This window comes from Ictidomys tridecemlineatus, chromosome 5 (genome assembly GCF_052094955.1).
Source record: "Ictidomys tridecemlineatus isolate mIctTri1 chromosome 5, mIctTri1.hap1, whole genome shotgun sequence".
NCBI lineage: Eukaryota > Metazoa > Chordata > Mammalia > Rodentia > Sciuridae > Ictidomys > Ictidomys tridecemlineatus.
The window spans coordinates 77,313,076-77,327,968 of NC_135481.1; the positions used below are offsets into that span (position 1 = coordinate 77,313,076).

Here is a 14,893-nt window from a genome sequence, read left to right on the forward strand (position 1 = left end):
GATTGGCAGCTGCTAGAACTTGGAAGGAAGGTATAGAATGCATAGTAAACTGAATTGCTAAAGCATCCTAGTTTAATTTAGTGTTTAACAGCACCTGTACTGCCCTAAGGTTATGTTACATATATTACAACCCAGTACAATAACTCATGTTCATATTGATGACCTAAGGCCAGAATATTCTATTCAGTGAAGCAGAGAGACATGTAAATTAATTTCAGAGGTACGTGTTAAGATTCATATAAATGAAACATAAGGCACAACACCAGTTTTCAAAATGTAATCTGAGACCCTGGAAAAGGTTACCTTGCCTTTTTCACTGTGTTGACATTTGCACTGATGGTGAAAAAATATATATGTGATAAAACTGACAGTACCTTAGCATGAATCAAGGCAACAGCACCTTAAAAATACCCTCCAGGAAGCAGGAAAAATCATTAATGTTATTAAATCTCAACCTTTAAGTGTACATTTTTAATGATCAATGTGATTAAATGAGAAGTACACACAAAAGGCATCTGCAGCCATGTTTTAGTCCGCTTTTTTGCTGCTGTGACTAAAGGACCTGGCCAGAACAACTATAGAGGAGGAAATGTTGATTTGAGGGCTCACAGTTTCAGAGGTCTCAGTCCATAGACCGCCGGCTCCATTCCTCAGGGCTCAAGGTGAGGCTGAACATCATGGTGGAAGAGTGTGGTGGAGGGAAGCATCTCACATGATGGTTAAGAAGCAAAGAGAGAAATTCTACTCCCCAGGTAGAAAATATATACCCCAATGTCATGCCCCTAATGACCCACCTCCTCTTGCCATACCCCACCTGCCTCCAATTACTACCCAATAAATCCCAACAGGTGATTAATTCACTGGTTGGGTTAAGGCTCCACAACCCAATCATTTCACCTCCAAATCATTTTCATACTGCCTCACAGAGGAGCTTTTGGGGGACACCTCACATCCAGAGCATAACAGGCCATAAGTGAAGTATGATAACAGTTTTAAGGAAAAGCATGTGTGCTCTTGTTTGAGATATAAACTGAAGTAGACACTAGTTTTATTGCAGAGGAAAACATCAAACTCTAGTTATTGAGAATTAGGTTATGTGGCAAGCATTTTCTTAGAAGAAATGAGGCAAATCTGTCACTTCAAACATTTCACAGTACTAGTGCCAAAAAAAAAAAAAATGGGGATTTTTTTTAAACTAAAAGTAAAAAAAAAATAATTAATTAATTAATTTTAAAACTTGGGACTTTTGAACAAAATTAAAACTTCAGAGAATTTACAGCCCTTATTATGTGCTTGCCAGATCCCCATTACTAAAGATTTGTCTGATAAAATTAAAAAATAAGTTATTTAGATAGTGTACACATAGTAAAACGTATCAACATTTGAAGTGTGACATTCAAGCTTTCAGGGACAAGTTGGGTAGGGAGAGGTCATCACTGAACAAGAGGTCACCAGTGAACAACAGCACTTTGTTTCTAAGGAAATGTACTAATGCTTTTTCAGGAGCTGCATAACTTGATGAGCAAATTTTCTAGATGACCAATGCATGATGTTACAAAATCATCCATGAGTAAAAGATCCATTCAACATACAAGATAAGCCAATAGATTTTAATGCAATAAGATATGAAAAAGTAAGTGATATGGTTTCAGAGTTCAATTGCAACAATTTTTTTGGTTTTATGAATAAATAAACCCAAAAATCATATTTTAAGCTAAACTTAATATTTGTCTTTTTGTTTTCTTTTTTACCCTTGCTGGTCCACTGACCATAATTTTGTATTAAGGTTTTTATTTTGTAGATTTGTATGCAGTTTTTAAAAGTAAAAAATAATAGAGATCCCACCTACCCTTTACTCAACTTACCCCAAGGCACCACCTTGCAAAACTATATAATACACTATCCTGAACAAAATGTTGACATTGATACAAAGTACAGAATAGTTCTATCATCATGAGGATCCCTCTTGTTGACTTTTAGTCCCACCCATGCTTGCCCCTACCCTGAAAACCTAGAACCCACACAATGTTATCATTGCAAGAATGTTATATAATGAAATCACATAACTATAACCTAGAAATGACTTTTTAATATAATTCTCTAAAGACTCCTCAATGTTACTGCATGTATTAATGGAGCAGTCCATTAATGGTTCATTGGTTTTTATAGCTGAGTAGTATTCCATGGTATGGATGTACCACAGTTTGCTTAATCCATTAAGGATATCCAGAGTCCTTCCAGTTTGTTTTTTTTTTTTTTAAATAAAGCTGCTATAAACATTTGTGTACAAGTTGTGAGGCAATCACGAATTTTCATTCACTAGGATAAATGCCTAGGCATGCAATTGTTGGGTTGTCTGGTTAGCTATTATTCTTACTTTTAGTTGCCAAGTTATTTTCCACAGAGCCGCATCATTTTACATTCCCACCAACAACATGTGAGTGACCAAGTTCTCCACATCCTTACTAGCACTTGGTGTTGCGACCATTATTTTATCTTAACCATTCTGTAGTGACATCTCATTGTGCTTTCATCTTGCAGTTTCCTAACAGCTTATGATGTTGACCATCTTTTCATATGCATTATTTCCATCTACATATCTTATTGGTGAAATGTCAATTAATGTCTTTTGCTTGTTTTCCAATTAGATCGTTTGGTAATTTTACTGTTAGTTTTTTGAAAATTCATTATGTATTCTAGACACTAGGCCTTTGCTGGATATGCATTTTGCAAATATTTTCTCCAAGTCTGTAGCTTGTATTTAATCCTCTTAACAAAGTCTTTTTGCAGAGCAAACGTTTTTAATTCTGATGAAGTCCAATTTATCAATTTTTTTTCTTTTATGGATCACTTTACCTAGCCTTAACTCCCAATAATCTTCTCCTAGTTTGTAGTTTTACATTTTTACTTTTAAGTCTGTGAATCATTTTAAGTTAAATTTTTTATGATGCAAGACTAAGTCAGCATTCCTCCCCACCCACTATTGTTGTTCAATTGCTTCAACAGCAGTTTTTGTACCTTTACCAAAAATCAGTTGTGCATATCTGGGGCAGTCCATCTGTGGATTTTCTGTTTTATTCCACTGAAATATGGGTTAATCCCTTCATCAAAACCACATAGTATCAATTACGATAGCCAATACAATTAGTCTTAAATTTAGTCAGTTGATTCCTCCCATTTTATGCCTCCTTCTTAAAGTTGTTTTTCCTATCTAGTTCCTTTACCTTTCCTTATAAATTTTAGAATACTTTTGTTTATATCCACAAAAGAAAAGTCTTGTTGGAATGGAAGTTTGATGAAAACTAAATTAATCAGTATATCAATTTGGAGACAAATGACATGTTTACTGTGTAGAGTCTTCTAATCCATGAACACAGAATATCCCCATTGAATTAGGTTGCTGTAATTTCTTTCGTCAGCATTTTGTAGTTTTCAGCATCCAGATCCTGTATAGGTTTTGTTAGATTTACACCTAATTTCACATTTTGAGCAACTATAAATCATATTATAGATTTTATTGTAGAATTTATATGTTCATTAAGAGATACACAGGAATAGAAGGGAATTGTTTCTGTTTATTTTGTATCTTGTGACTTTATTGAACTCAATTATTAGTTCTGTGAGATTTATCTTTTACATATTCCTTGGAATTTTCTATAGAGGCAATCACACCATTTGTAAAATTGTATTGTTTCCTTTCAGTTCTGTGTGCTTTGCATTCTTCTTCCTGCCTTATGGCACTGACTAAAATTTCCAGCACTGTGTTGAATAAGATGGTGAGGGAAGCCATCCTGCCTTTCACCATTAAATATAATGGTAGCTGTAGATTTTGGCAAGATGATCTTTTTCTAGTTGTAGTTCCCACTATCTTTTTCTAGGAATAGTTCCCACTATTCCTATTTTTCTGAGAATTTTTATCAGAAAAATGGGTGTTGACGTCTGTCATGCTTTTTCTGCTTTGATTGATATATAATTACATAATTTTTCTTCTTTATTCTGATAATATGAGGGATTGAAATTGTTTTCAAACACTGAGCCAGCCTTCAAAATTCCTGGAATAACCCACTTAGGCCATGGTGCCTAGTTCCTATTCTATATGTTTCAACTCCATATCCTAGTATTTTAAGGATGTTTTATACCTAATTTTCATAAGGAATTATCTTTGTTCATCTTGTGCTCCTATAAGAGAACATCTGAGACTGGGTAATTTATATATTAAAAAAACAGAAATTTATTCTTTCATAGTTTGAGAGGCCGGGAGGTCCAAGATCCACTGGCATCTTGTGTGGGACTTCTTACTATGTCCTCACATGACAGAAAGCAGAAGGGCTAAGAGGAAAAAAGGAGGCTGAACCTATATTTTTATTACAGCAATAATCCTATCTATGAGAGCATCCTCATGTGCTAATCATTTCTTAAATGTCCCACCTGTTAATACTGTTACAATGTCAATTTAATTTCAGATTTAATGGCAGTTAAATTCAGGTTTAATTTCTTTTCTTTTAGAGAGAGAGATAATTTTTTAATATTTATTTTTTAGTTATTGGCGGACACAACATCTTTGTTTTGTATGTGGTGCTGAGGATCGAACCCGGGCTGCACGCATGCCAGGCGAGCGCGCTACCACTTGAGCCACATCCCCAGCCCCAGATTTAATTTCAATTTAATGGCAATTTGAGTTTAGAAAGGGACATTCAAACCAAAGCAAGAATATTGGTCCATTATTGATTTGTACATACTTTTTTGGGGTGGGGGTAGGTACTGTCTTTATCTAGCTTAGGTAACAGTATTGCTAGCTCTATAAAATGAATCTGGAGGCCAGGCTGAGGATGTAGCCCATTAGTAGAGCACTTGCTCTAGTATCTAAAGAAAAAAAAACCTTCAAACATTTTCCCTTTTCTCTTCTGGAAGAAATTATATAGAGGTGGTGCTAATTCTTCCTTAAGTAACTGGTGAATTCCTCTCCAGTATAATTATGTGGGCCTGAAGATATTTAGGAAAAAAGGATATTTGAGAAAAAATTCCAAGAAATATGTAAAAGATAAATCTCACAGAACAAAAATAATTGAGTTCAGTAAAGGCACAAGATTCAATATAAACAGAAACATTTCCCATCTATTCCTCTGTATCTGTTAATAAACATATAAATTCTACAATAAAAACTATAATATGATTTATAGTTGCTCAAAATGTGAAATAATTAGGTGTAAATCTAACAAAACCTATACAGGATCTGGATGCTGAAAACTATAAAATGCTGACAAAAGAAATTCTTAACAGTTATATATTCAATTATCTATTTCTGTTTGGAAAATTTTTGATATTATTTCATTGAGTAGATTGTGCATTCCTTTGGTTTGGACCTCTATTCCTTCCTCTATCCCAATAACTTTTAAATTTGTTTTTTTTTTTTTTTTACGCTATCCCATATTTCTTGAACGTTCTGCTCATGGTTTCTTACCATTTTCACTGTCTAGTCTACATTTTTTTCAAGATTATATATTTTAAATTCATTGTCTGAGGTCCTGACTTCCAAGTGGTCTAATCTGTTGGTGATGCTTTCAATTGAGCTTTTAATTGTATGCCTTTCTTTCTCCTCAGCAGGGCCACATCACCCTTGTCACAGTGCTGCATTATTTATAAGGAATTTACTATGAAATCTATCTTCAATACAAAATTATATGAACTCACTTCTAGAAATTTCCTTTATGTCTTGATTGTCAAAAATAGGAGAATAGAGAGGTAGTAATTATGGGTAGACAAGTAAGAAGGAAGACAGTAGAGTACATTAGACAAACATATATTAAGAAAAATTGAAAAAATGCTAAAATTGTAAAAATTGGAGAGGAAAAAACAAAAAAGAAGAAAAAGAATATACAACAATTGTAATATACTATTCGGTTATCTCAGTCCTCAATATCCTAATTCATGCAAAGTACTTGGTTTCACATATGTTGGGAATGTAAAGGAAGGAGAATACAGGGAGAGAAGAAAAAAAATCTCAAAGGAATAAAAAAAGATTGTTTTGGTTGGAGATTATTATCTTTCCTGCTTCCCTTATCATCCAATAGGTGGGGTTGTCTGTTCTTCGTTGGTATCTCCACCCTCAGGATGGGGGGGTTACCAGGGTGTGACAGTTGGTCTTGGGTGAAGGGCACCTGGAAATGGGGTATGGCACCCACCATCCTATTGGGCGTCTGTACCTCAAGAATCTCCTTTGGGGTCTGCTCCTATGATGTGTGCACCGGGTCTTATCTCCTCATCTTGCCTCACAGTTCCTGCCCTCTAAATTAGTCTCTATAGTGTATCTCCCTCACCCTCTCCTTTTCTACTTCCTAGTCAGGAACCATTCTCTCTGGGGGCCTTGTGTGTTGCACTCTGGTGGCTGCACACCTGTCGTGGAGCACTGTTTGGAATTGGGCAGTCACTCTGCCGAGTTATCGGCTGCTGGGGACTGGGGGAATTAGAAAGCTATAGGTACCTGGTTATCCAGTGTTCCAAACTGGTAGTTGCCCCAACTAAAGATAATGATGGAGGTGTCCCCAGATGGAGGCTGCTGCTTTCAGTGATGGGGTATTGGGTCGAGTGGGGGGATTCAGGCAAATGCATTGTGCAATGCATTCAGAGATGAGCTCTGTGGTGTACTGGGTTGCAGATGTAGGCTTTCTTCAGAGCCTGTGACGTCCAAGGTGCAGGCAGGCTCCCATGAGTAGGGGACTATGGCAGTAGCTGCTGAGCCCCAAGATGGAGGGGACCAAGGGAGCCCCACGTTAGTAGATGGGGGTCCACACAGGAATGGCAGCTTGAGTTCCTGCATGTGGGTAGCGACTCAGTGTCCTTCATGGGAGCGGTGTCTGGAAATTCTGTACCTGCACTGATCCCAGTGGTCCCCCTTATGGCACCCTCAGACTTGCATGGGCAAGTAGTCAGGAGTCGGGAGTCCTTTTCTAAGCTGAGGCCTGGGGCCCCACAGGACACAGTGGCCATGATTATTCCTGTAAGAGATCAGCTGTGGAGTGGTCCTCTATCACTCTCAGCAAAACAGTATTCCCATTAGCTGAGACCCGGGTCACCAAGCAACACAGAAGGCTTCCTCCCTCTGGCCTGCCATCTTGGATCCCCCCTCAATTATCTATTTCCATTGAATGAGCTGTGGTAGTTTGTTTTTTTGTTTGTTTGTTTGTTTTGTTTTGTTTTGTTTTTGATGTTTTTTTTTGGGGGGGGGGTTTTTTTAGGAATTTCTCATTTCATCTAAGTTGTCAAATTTGAGTGTGTGTAGAGTTATTCATAATATTCCTGTAGTGTTCTGTTGATGCTTTCTGGGGTCCATGATAATTTCTCGTTTCATTTCTATATTGTTAATTCATGTCTTCTCTTGACATTTTTTTCCCATCAGTTTTACCAGAGATCAATTTTATTGATCTTTTCAAGAACTGGCTTTTTTGCCAGTTTTCTTCTTTATTGCTTTTCTGCTCTCGATTTCATTGATTTCTGCTCTTCACTATTCATTCCTGCCTCTTGCTTTGGGTTTATTTTGCTCTTCTTTTTCTGGGTTCTTGAGATGGGAGTTAAAATGATTGATTTGAGACTTTATTTTTTCTATTGTAAGCATTTAATGCCATAAATTTCCCTCTCAACCTTCTTTTAGCTGTGTCCCACAATTTTTGATGTGTTATATTTTCATTAATTTCAATGCATTTTGAAATCGCTTGAAACTCCCCCTTCAGCCCATTGATTATTTATAACTGTATAGTTTAGATTCCTAATGTCTAGAGGTGTCTTCTGTTATTCTCTTGTTATTGATTTTTTTTGTTTGTTTGCTTCTGCAATGGACTCTATTCTGGCATACATGTTGTGTTAAATGAAAAGAATATGTATTCCACTTTTGTTGGTTTCTGCATACTTCAAGTTTCAACTAGATCCTGTTAGTCAATGGGTCTGTTGAGTTCAATATCTTTACTGATTTTCTAAAAGTGTGCTATTAGTTGTTGAAAAGGGGATGCTGAAGTCTCTAACTAGAAAAGTAGAATTGCCTATTTCTCTTTTGTCAGTTCTATGAATTTTTCTTCATATTTTGCTGTTCTGCTGTTTGGTACATGTACTTTCTCAGATTATTGTCTTCTTGGTGTATTCACAATTTTATTATAATACAACACCCCTTTCTGTCTCTGATAACTTTATGTACTTGGGAAATTCCTTTCATCTGATATTAATATAGCCATTCCCACTTTTCTTTGTTTAACATTTTCATGTTCATTTTTACCATCCTATTTTCAATGTGAATCTATTATTGTATTTTAACTCCGTTTCTGATAGAAACCACACAATTGGGTCACGTTTTTTAATCCCTCCTGCCACTCTGTCATGTAATTTGTGTAGTTAAACATTTTATATTTCATTTAGGACTGACATATGCCATTTTAGTTTTTGTTTTCTGTTTTTCTGATTTCTTTTGATTATCTGTTTTCTTTCTCCCTTTCTGTTCATTTCTGTGGGTTACTTGAACATACTTTAAAATTCCACTTTTATCAATAGTGTTTTTGAGTGTATGTTTCACATAGCTTATTACTTGTTGATGTAGATACTAGGAAACATAAACATAACTTACCACAGTCTACTGATGTCATCATTTTACCAATCAAGTGACAATGTAGAAGACTTAGCTCCCTTTATGTCTCTTTACCTTACCCCATTTATAATTGTCTTTAGGAATTTTCTCTGTACACATTTACAACCACATTAGTGTGATAATGTTTTTTTTGACTGATACGTATACTTAGGAAAACTCAAAAGGAGAAACAACACTATTGTTTTTATCCCTATTTTTGCTGTACATGTTCTTGTTCCTTCCAGATATTCTTTTTTCTTGTTGTTCCAATTAGTTATACATGACAGTAGGATGTATTTTGACATGTTATACATATATGGAGCATAACTTCTCATTCTTCTGGTTGTACATGATGTAGAATTACATTAGTCATGGAATCATATATGCACATAGGACAGTAATGTCTGACTCATTCTACTCTTTCCTTTTCCCATTCTGCCTCCCTTCCCTTCATTCCCCTTTGTTTAATCCAAAGTACTTCTTTTCTTCCCTAACTCCCACCCCTTATTGTTCTGATAGTTGTTCTTTATCATTTTCTTTCTGTTTAGAGAACTTCCTCTAGCCATTCTTTTAAAGTAAGTCTGTTGGCAACAAATTCTCTTAGTTTCCTGAGAATGTCTTTATTCCCCTTTATTCCTGAAGAATATTTCTTTGGATACAGGGAGCTGGGTTCACAGTTCCTCTCTTTTCACACTTTAGAAAATATTCTGCCACTTACTTCTAGCCACCATAGTCTCTGAGGGGAAATCCACTTCCATTCACATTGCTGTTCCCTTGTGGGTAACATGTTCCCTCTCTCGTTGCTCTCAGGATGTTTTCTTGTCTGGTTTCCAGAATTTTTACTAATAAACTTACTTAACTAACGTATATTTGGGTGTTTTCTATTGGGGGTTTTCATAGAATCTGTAAATTTGAATTGCCAAACTGGTGAAATATTCAGCCATTTTTTCTTTAAGTTATTTTTTCAGTCTCTCTCTCTTTTTCTTCCCCTTGGGGATCATCATAACACAAATATTAGACCTTTTGTTATAGTCTTACAATCCCTGAGGCTAATTACTATTTTTTTCCAGTCTATTTTCTTTTTATTGCTTAGATTTGGTAACTTCTAAGGTTCTGTCTTCAAGTTCATTGATTCTATACTAATTTTACTTTTCAGTTGACTCCCTCATGTTTCAGGTTTAAGTCATTTTTTAAGTCTAAATTGTGCCTGTTTCTTCTCTGCATCTTCTATTTCTTTACAAAGACTTACTTTCTTTTTTTTTTTTCTTTTTTTCTTTGTACTGGAGATTGAACCCAGATGTGCTTTGCCTCTCAGTTATCTTCCCCATCCTTTTTAATTTTTTTATTTATATTTTAGTTTTGAGACAGGGTCTTGCTAAGTTGTTGAGGATCCCACTAAGGTTGCTGAGACTGACCTCTAACTTGTAATCCTCCTGCCTCAATCTCTAGATTTTTAGGATTTCAGTCTGTGTCACTGTCCTTTATGAATCTATTTTTTTAACTATGTTGCAAAGTTGTTCGTAATTGCTCATTGGAGCATTTTTATGGTTGCAGCTTTAAAATTTTGTTGGATAATTTTAATGTTTCTGAGATCTCAGTGATGATATCTATTGATATTCAGTTTGAGATTTTTCTAGTGCTGAATAAGATTAATAAATTTCAGTTGAAATTTGGATATTTGGGGTCTTAACCCATAAGACTCTAGATCCTATTTAAACCTCCTGTTAACTGACACTCTACTAGACCTCCTCTGATTCCACAGCTGGAGAGGGGTGTGGCTTGTAACTAGGATGGGGACAGAATCCCTTATGGTCTCACCTGACAGCATGTTGGTGTCTCATTACCACTCCATTAGAATCAAAGTAACTGGTCGACACGCAGCCCTCTTTGGAACCATACTGGCAGAAGTGTTAGTGTTCTTTCTACTCCCTTTACTGGTGGAGGTAGGATGGGGACAGTTTTTTCTGGAATACAACAGTTATTTTTCTAAAAATTTTCTGATTTTCTGTTCTGCTGGGTTGCACTTCTCCTGGTTCTTTGGCTAGAGATAGCAAGTATTGGATTTTTTTGTTTTCTTTTTTGTCTTTACCTGTTAGCATTTCCAGATTACCAGCTTTTTCAGCTCAATTCTAGGAGAAAGAAAGAAAGAAAGGAAGGAAGGAAGGAAGGAAGGAAGGAAGGAAGGAAGGAAGGAAGGAAGGAAGGAAGGAAGGAAGGAAGGAAAATGGAAGGAGGGAGGGAAGGAGAAAGAGAAAAGAAAACCCATGTCATTCCTTGAGTCCTAAAGCTCCTAGCTAGTATGCCTCCTCCTCTCCACATGAACAGTTGTCTTACTTTTGTGATGCCCAGGTTTTTGACCTGTAATGGGCAGGAAGAAGAGGGAAAACTGATTCTACCCTACCTTACTCAGAAGTGGAAGTCTCATAGCAAACTCTCAAGATAACTACTGCTTCTTAAATTTGGATATATTAAAGAATATCTTAAAATTATGTACAAAATGGTATTAAGGTATTTTTTTTCTTTTTCAACTACATATCTGTTTAAAAACTAGAATTGTTCTCATATTACTTCAATCAAACCAGCCACAGAATTGTACACAGAAGTAGACTTGAGAATCCAGCTGTCTTCTATAAAGGCAGACAGCAAAGAAATTTTCGAAGTAAGTAAATAATCCTAGTTTTTCACTATGTTTTTTGTTTTTAAAAACATAATTATTTCTCATAAAAAATACATTTTTATATTAACAAATGACTTTATTACTACTATTTTAAAAATAAATATTTGGGAATTTTGTTTAAATTTCTAATATTGTAAATGTCAATATAGGTAGCTCAAATAAACCATTATTACAACCTCAGTAATTTTAAGAGTGTCAAGAGAGTCATAATCCAAAATGTTTGAGAACATATGAGGTAGATAAAAGTAATACTGAAGAAAGTTCTTACCTCCTCTCCTGAGAGTTGCAGGTTGTGAACATATTGCATAGTTCCTTGTGCCAATTCAGAAGGTGTCTCTGGTGGCACCAGAGGGACACAGGCATAGTCTTCGTTTTCTCTCTTAACAGGAATTCCACACAGTATTCTAAAATGTAATTTTTAAAAATTAGTGTTTTTTACGTTATTGATAAAGCAAAAAATGTTTGCTTTCTTTTCATACCTCCGTTAAAATAAACATATGGTCATTTGACATCAGCACTAAGTAAAAATTGTGAAAAGATCAAATACCCAAAAAGGAGAACCCAAAAATAATTTGTTTGGCTCTGAGTACCTCTTAATAGTAACCTTTGTGATGGTTTTGTTTTATTATATTGGAAAAATAATATATTCACTCTGTGAAAGCCCAATTATAGAAGAGATCCAAAATTCTCTATGACCTGACTTCTAACCTACTCCACACTCCACACTCACAACAAAGATTTGGGGCAAAACACCAGCCTGAGCAGAACTGCCTTCTCACATTACAGTTTTGTCTTCTTGATCCACATCTTGCTGGGATGTACAGAAAACTGTTTTGGTGTCAGATCTTCCCTTGGTAGGCTACCAGCTACATATATCTAAGAATATATATATATAGGTTAAAAAATTATCAAAAGCCTTAATTTAGCCCAAGATATGAGATAAATCAAACTTTGAAGGCAGAACGTATCATTAATGACTGACCTGTGGGTGGCTTGAAAATACATTAATTTTTGTATTGTGTAACTATTAAATATAAGATACATAATGAATAGAAAATGGGCCTCTACAGACTATAGTTCTGTCAATTTCACATAAAAATATTTAGAGGTCTAACTTTTCTATTATATGAACAGCCAATACGAGTCACTAGATTAAAAAAATAAATATATATAATGTATTTGTTGATAATATGCTAAAACTCTCAAGTTTCATCTTACCAGCTCCTAAGGGTCAGTCTGCCCAACTCCAGACTAAAGAAGATAGGAATTTTCCAAAGTAGACTCATGAAAATAAGCAACCTATCTCACCTTACCAAATATTTGAATTCAAAGAGAAGTTAGATCTCAACTCCCAGCCTGGTAAATGTCATTGCCACCAACACCTACTCCATTCTACTGTGCTTTCCTGAGCTGCTGAGGATGGAGGGGTAAAAACCCTGCTATAGCCAGTGTTCTAGATGAGATGATGTAGGTCCCACTAACCACTTCAGAAGGCAGAAAGTTCTGGGGTTTCTCTTGGCAAGCACAGTTGGAACAAAGTTGTCTGGTTCTTGGGTAGCAGTGTCCCAGTTACTCCTTTTGTAAATTGTCGTTTTGGCCAGTGAGCATATGAAACAGACATACTGTGGCTCCAGGGTCAAAAGTGGTGACAGCAGAGGCCACTTAATACCTGAATCTCAGCTAAGGTGGTATGTTGACAGTGTGGCTTTCAGCTTCCCACCTTCCTGATGAGGAGCAGCAGCAGCCAGTTGAGCACGCTGTGTGGGTTTTTCCTCAAGCCCTCCTTGACTAATGGAGATTTTCCCAACCTTTCCGTTGATTTTATAAGCACGAACTTGCCCTTACTCAATACCTTCACTAAAGACGTTTCTATTTTCTGCAACTGAATCTTGACTGATATATTTACAAAAATGAAAGAACAGGAACAGGACTAGGGACTAAGAGAGGAAACCCAGAGTATAAATACATCAAGACCAATAAGAAAGTTCTAAGATTAGGCTGTGGGGAAAGGGTGGTACTTTGGTCCCCAAAGCAGCAGTGTTGGGAGCTGGGGCCTAGTGAGAAGTGTTTGGGTCATGGATTTAGGGCCCTTATGGAGGGATTAATACCTTTCTTGAAGAGATGAGTTAACTATAGTGGGTGGGATTTTTATCTCCCTTTTTCTCATTTGTTAGCTTTTCCTCACTACAACCAAAATACCTGGCAAGAACAACTTAGAAGAAGGGAACTTTTTCTGGCTAATGGTTTCAGAGATTCAGTCCATGGTCTGCCCACTCCACTGCTCTGGGCCCAAGGTGCGGCAAAACCTTGCAGCAGAAGGGCATGGCAGAGGAGCACTGCTCCACAGATGGAGGCTAGGAAGCAGAGAGGAGAATGGGTCCCAGGTGTTACGGCTTAGACATGAGGAGGCCCCCAAAAGTGTGTGCAATTTTCAGAGGTGAATGATTAGATTATAATAGTTGTTAGATTAAGTCAGTGGATCGATCCACTGATATAGATTAATAGGGCGGGAACTGTATGCAGATAGGGTGTGCCGGGAGGAAGTAGGTCACTGGGAGGGTGCCTTTGAGATTTATATTTTGTCCTGGGCAAGTAGAGCTCTCAGTTGCCTGCTTGCCATGTCCTGAACTGCTTTCTTCCACCACACCCTTCTGCTATGATGGGCTGTTTTATTCTAGACACCATTTCTTTAAAGCACTAAACTGATTTTACAACCTATTTATGGGGTCTGAATCCACAACCTGGAAAGCATTAGCTTACATCAGCGAATGTTTAAAAAAATAGACTCCAGAGGTCTGGGGAAAATCTTCAGGAATTCATCTTCTTGAAGATGCTAATCTACAAATCATTTTCTGTAGCCTTGTATAATTTTTTTCTTTAAAAACTTCAAGAGAGGAATGTGAATACTCTGTATGCTTTTTAAAAATCAAAGATGATAGTCTCAAAATGGTGAGTCTACAAAAAGAGCACACCTATAATTATATAGAATTTTTTTTTTTTTTTTACAAAATAAGATTGGGGGGACATTGTATTTTTAAATCATTGTGACTTCATTGCTACATGCAAACAGTGACATCTGGTGGAATGACATTGTTTTACTTTCCAAAAAAAAATTTAGCTTTTACATAATGGAGTTATGGGAACAGATAAATTTCCAAATAATTTCTTGTTTGGGTATTTCCATTTTTAAAAAACGTACTAATAGGATATCAAACATTGATAGACCATCCTGATATGGCTTTTTTTTACTCCAATCTGTATTTTTAAAATATGCTGAAAACATACATACTAATAGGACTATTTGTTCAAAGTAAATAAAATAGAAATTTAAATGAGTTTGCTGTTGATTCTGTATCTAACTGTACCACCAGCCATGATGTGTGGTACAAAACTTTGTCTCCTTGTTTATAACATGAATGGTATAGGGGAGTAGGACATAAGACATCAAATCTCTGATATATGTACTTCTATGGCACATATCACCAGCTAGACCTCAAACAGGAATTATATCTTGTGCTCTCTGGTAAAATATCTTAGGCCATCGCCTTGATTATGCAGCACTGAACAAAGCCACTTAAGAGGTGAAGATGGTGTCAGAATCAGCCTAA

At 36.2% G+C, this 14,893-nt stretch overlaps 1 protein-coding gene across 1 annotated transcript in view; it reads right to left on the reverse strand.

Annotated features, from left to right (window-relative positions):
* Window positions 1–14,893, reverse strand: part of Ttc6 (tetratricopeptide repeat domain 6) — a 183,705-nt gene that overhangs the window by 100,568 nt on the left and 68,244 nt on the right. The window contains exon 6 of the mRNA XM_078050195.1: window positions 11,554–11,689. Within this exon, the coding sequence (XP_077906321.1) occupies window positions 11,554–11,689 (136 nt within the window). The remainder of the gene's footprint in view (window positions 1–11,553; window positions 11,690–14,893) is intronic.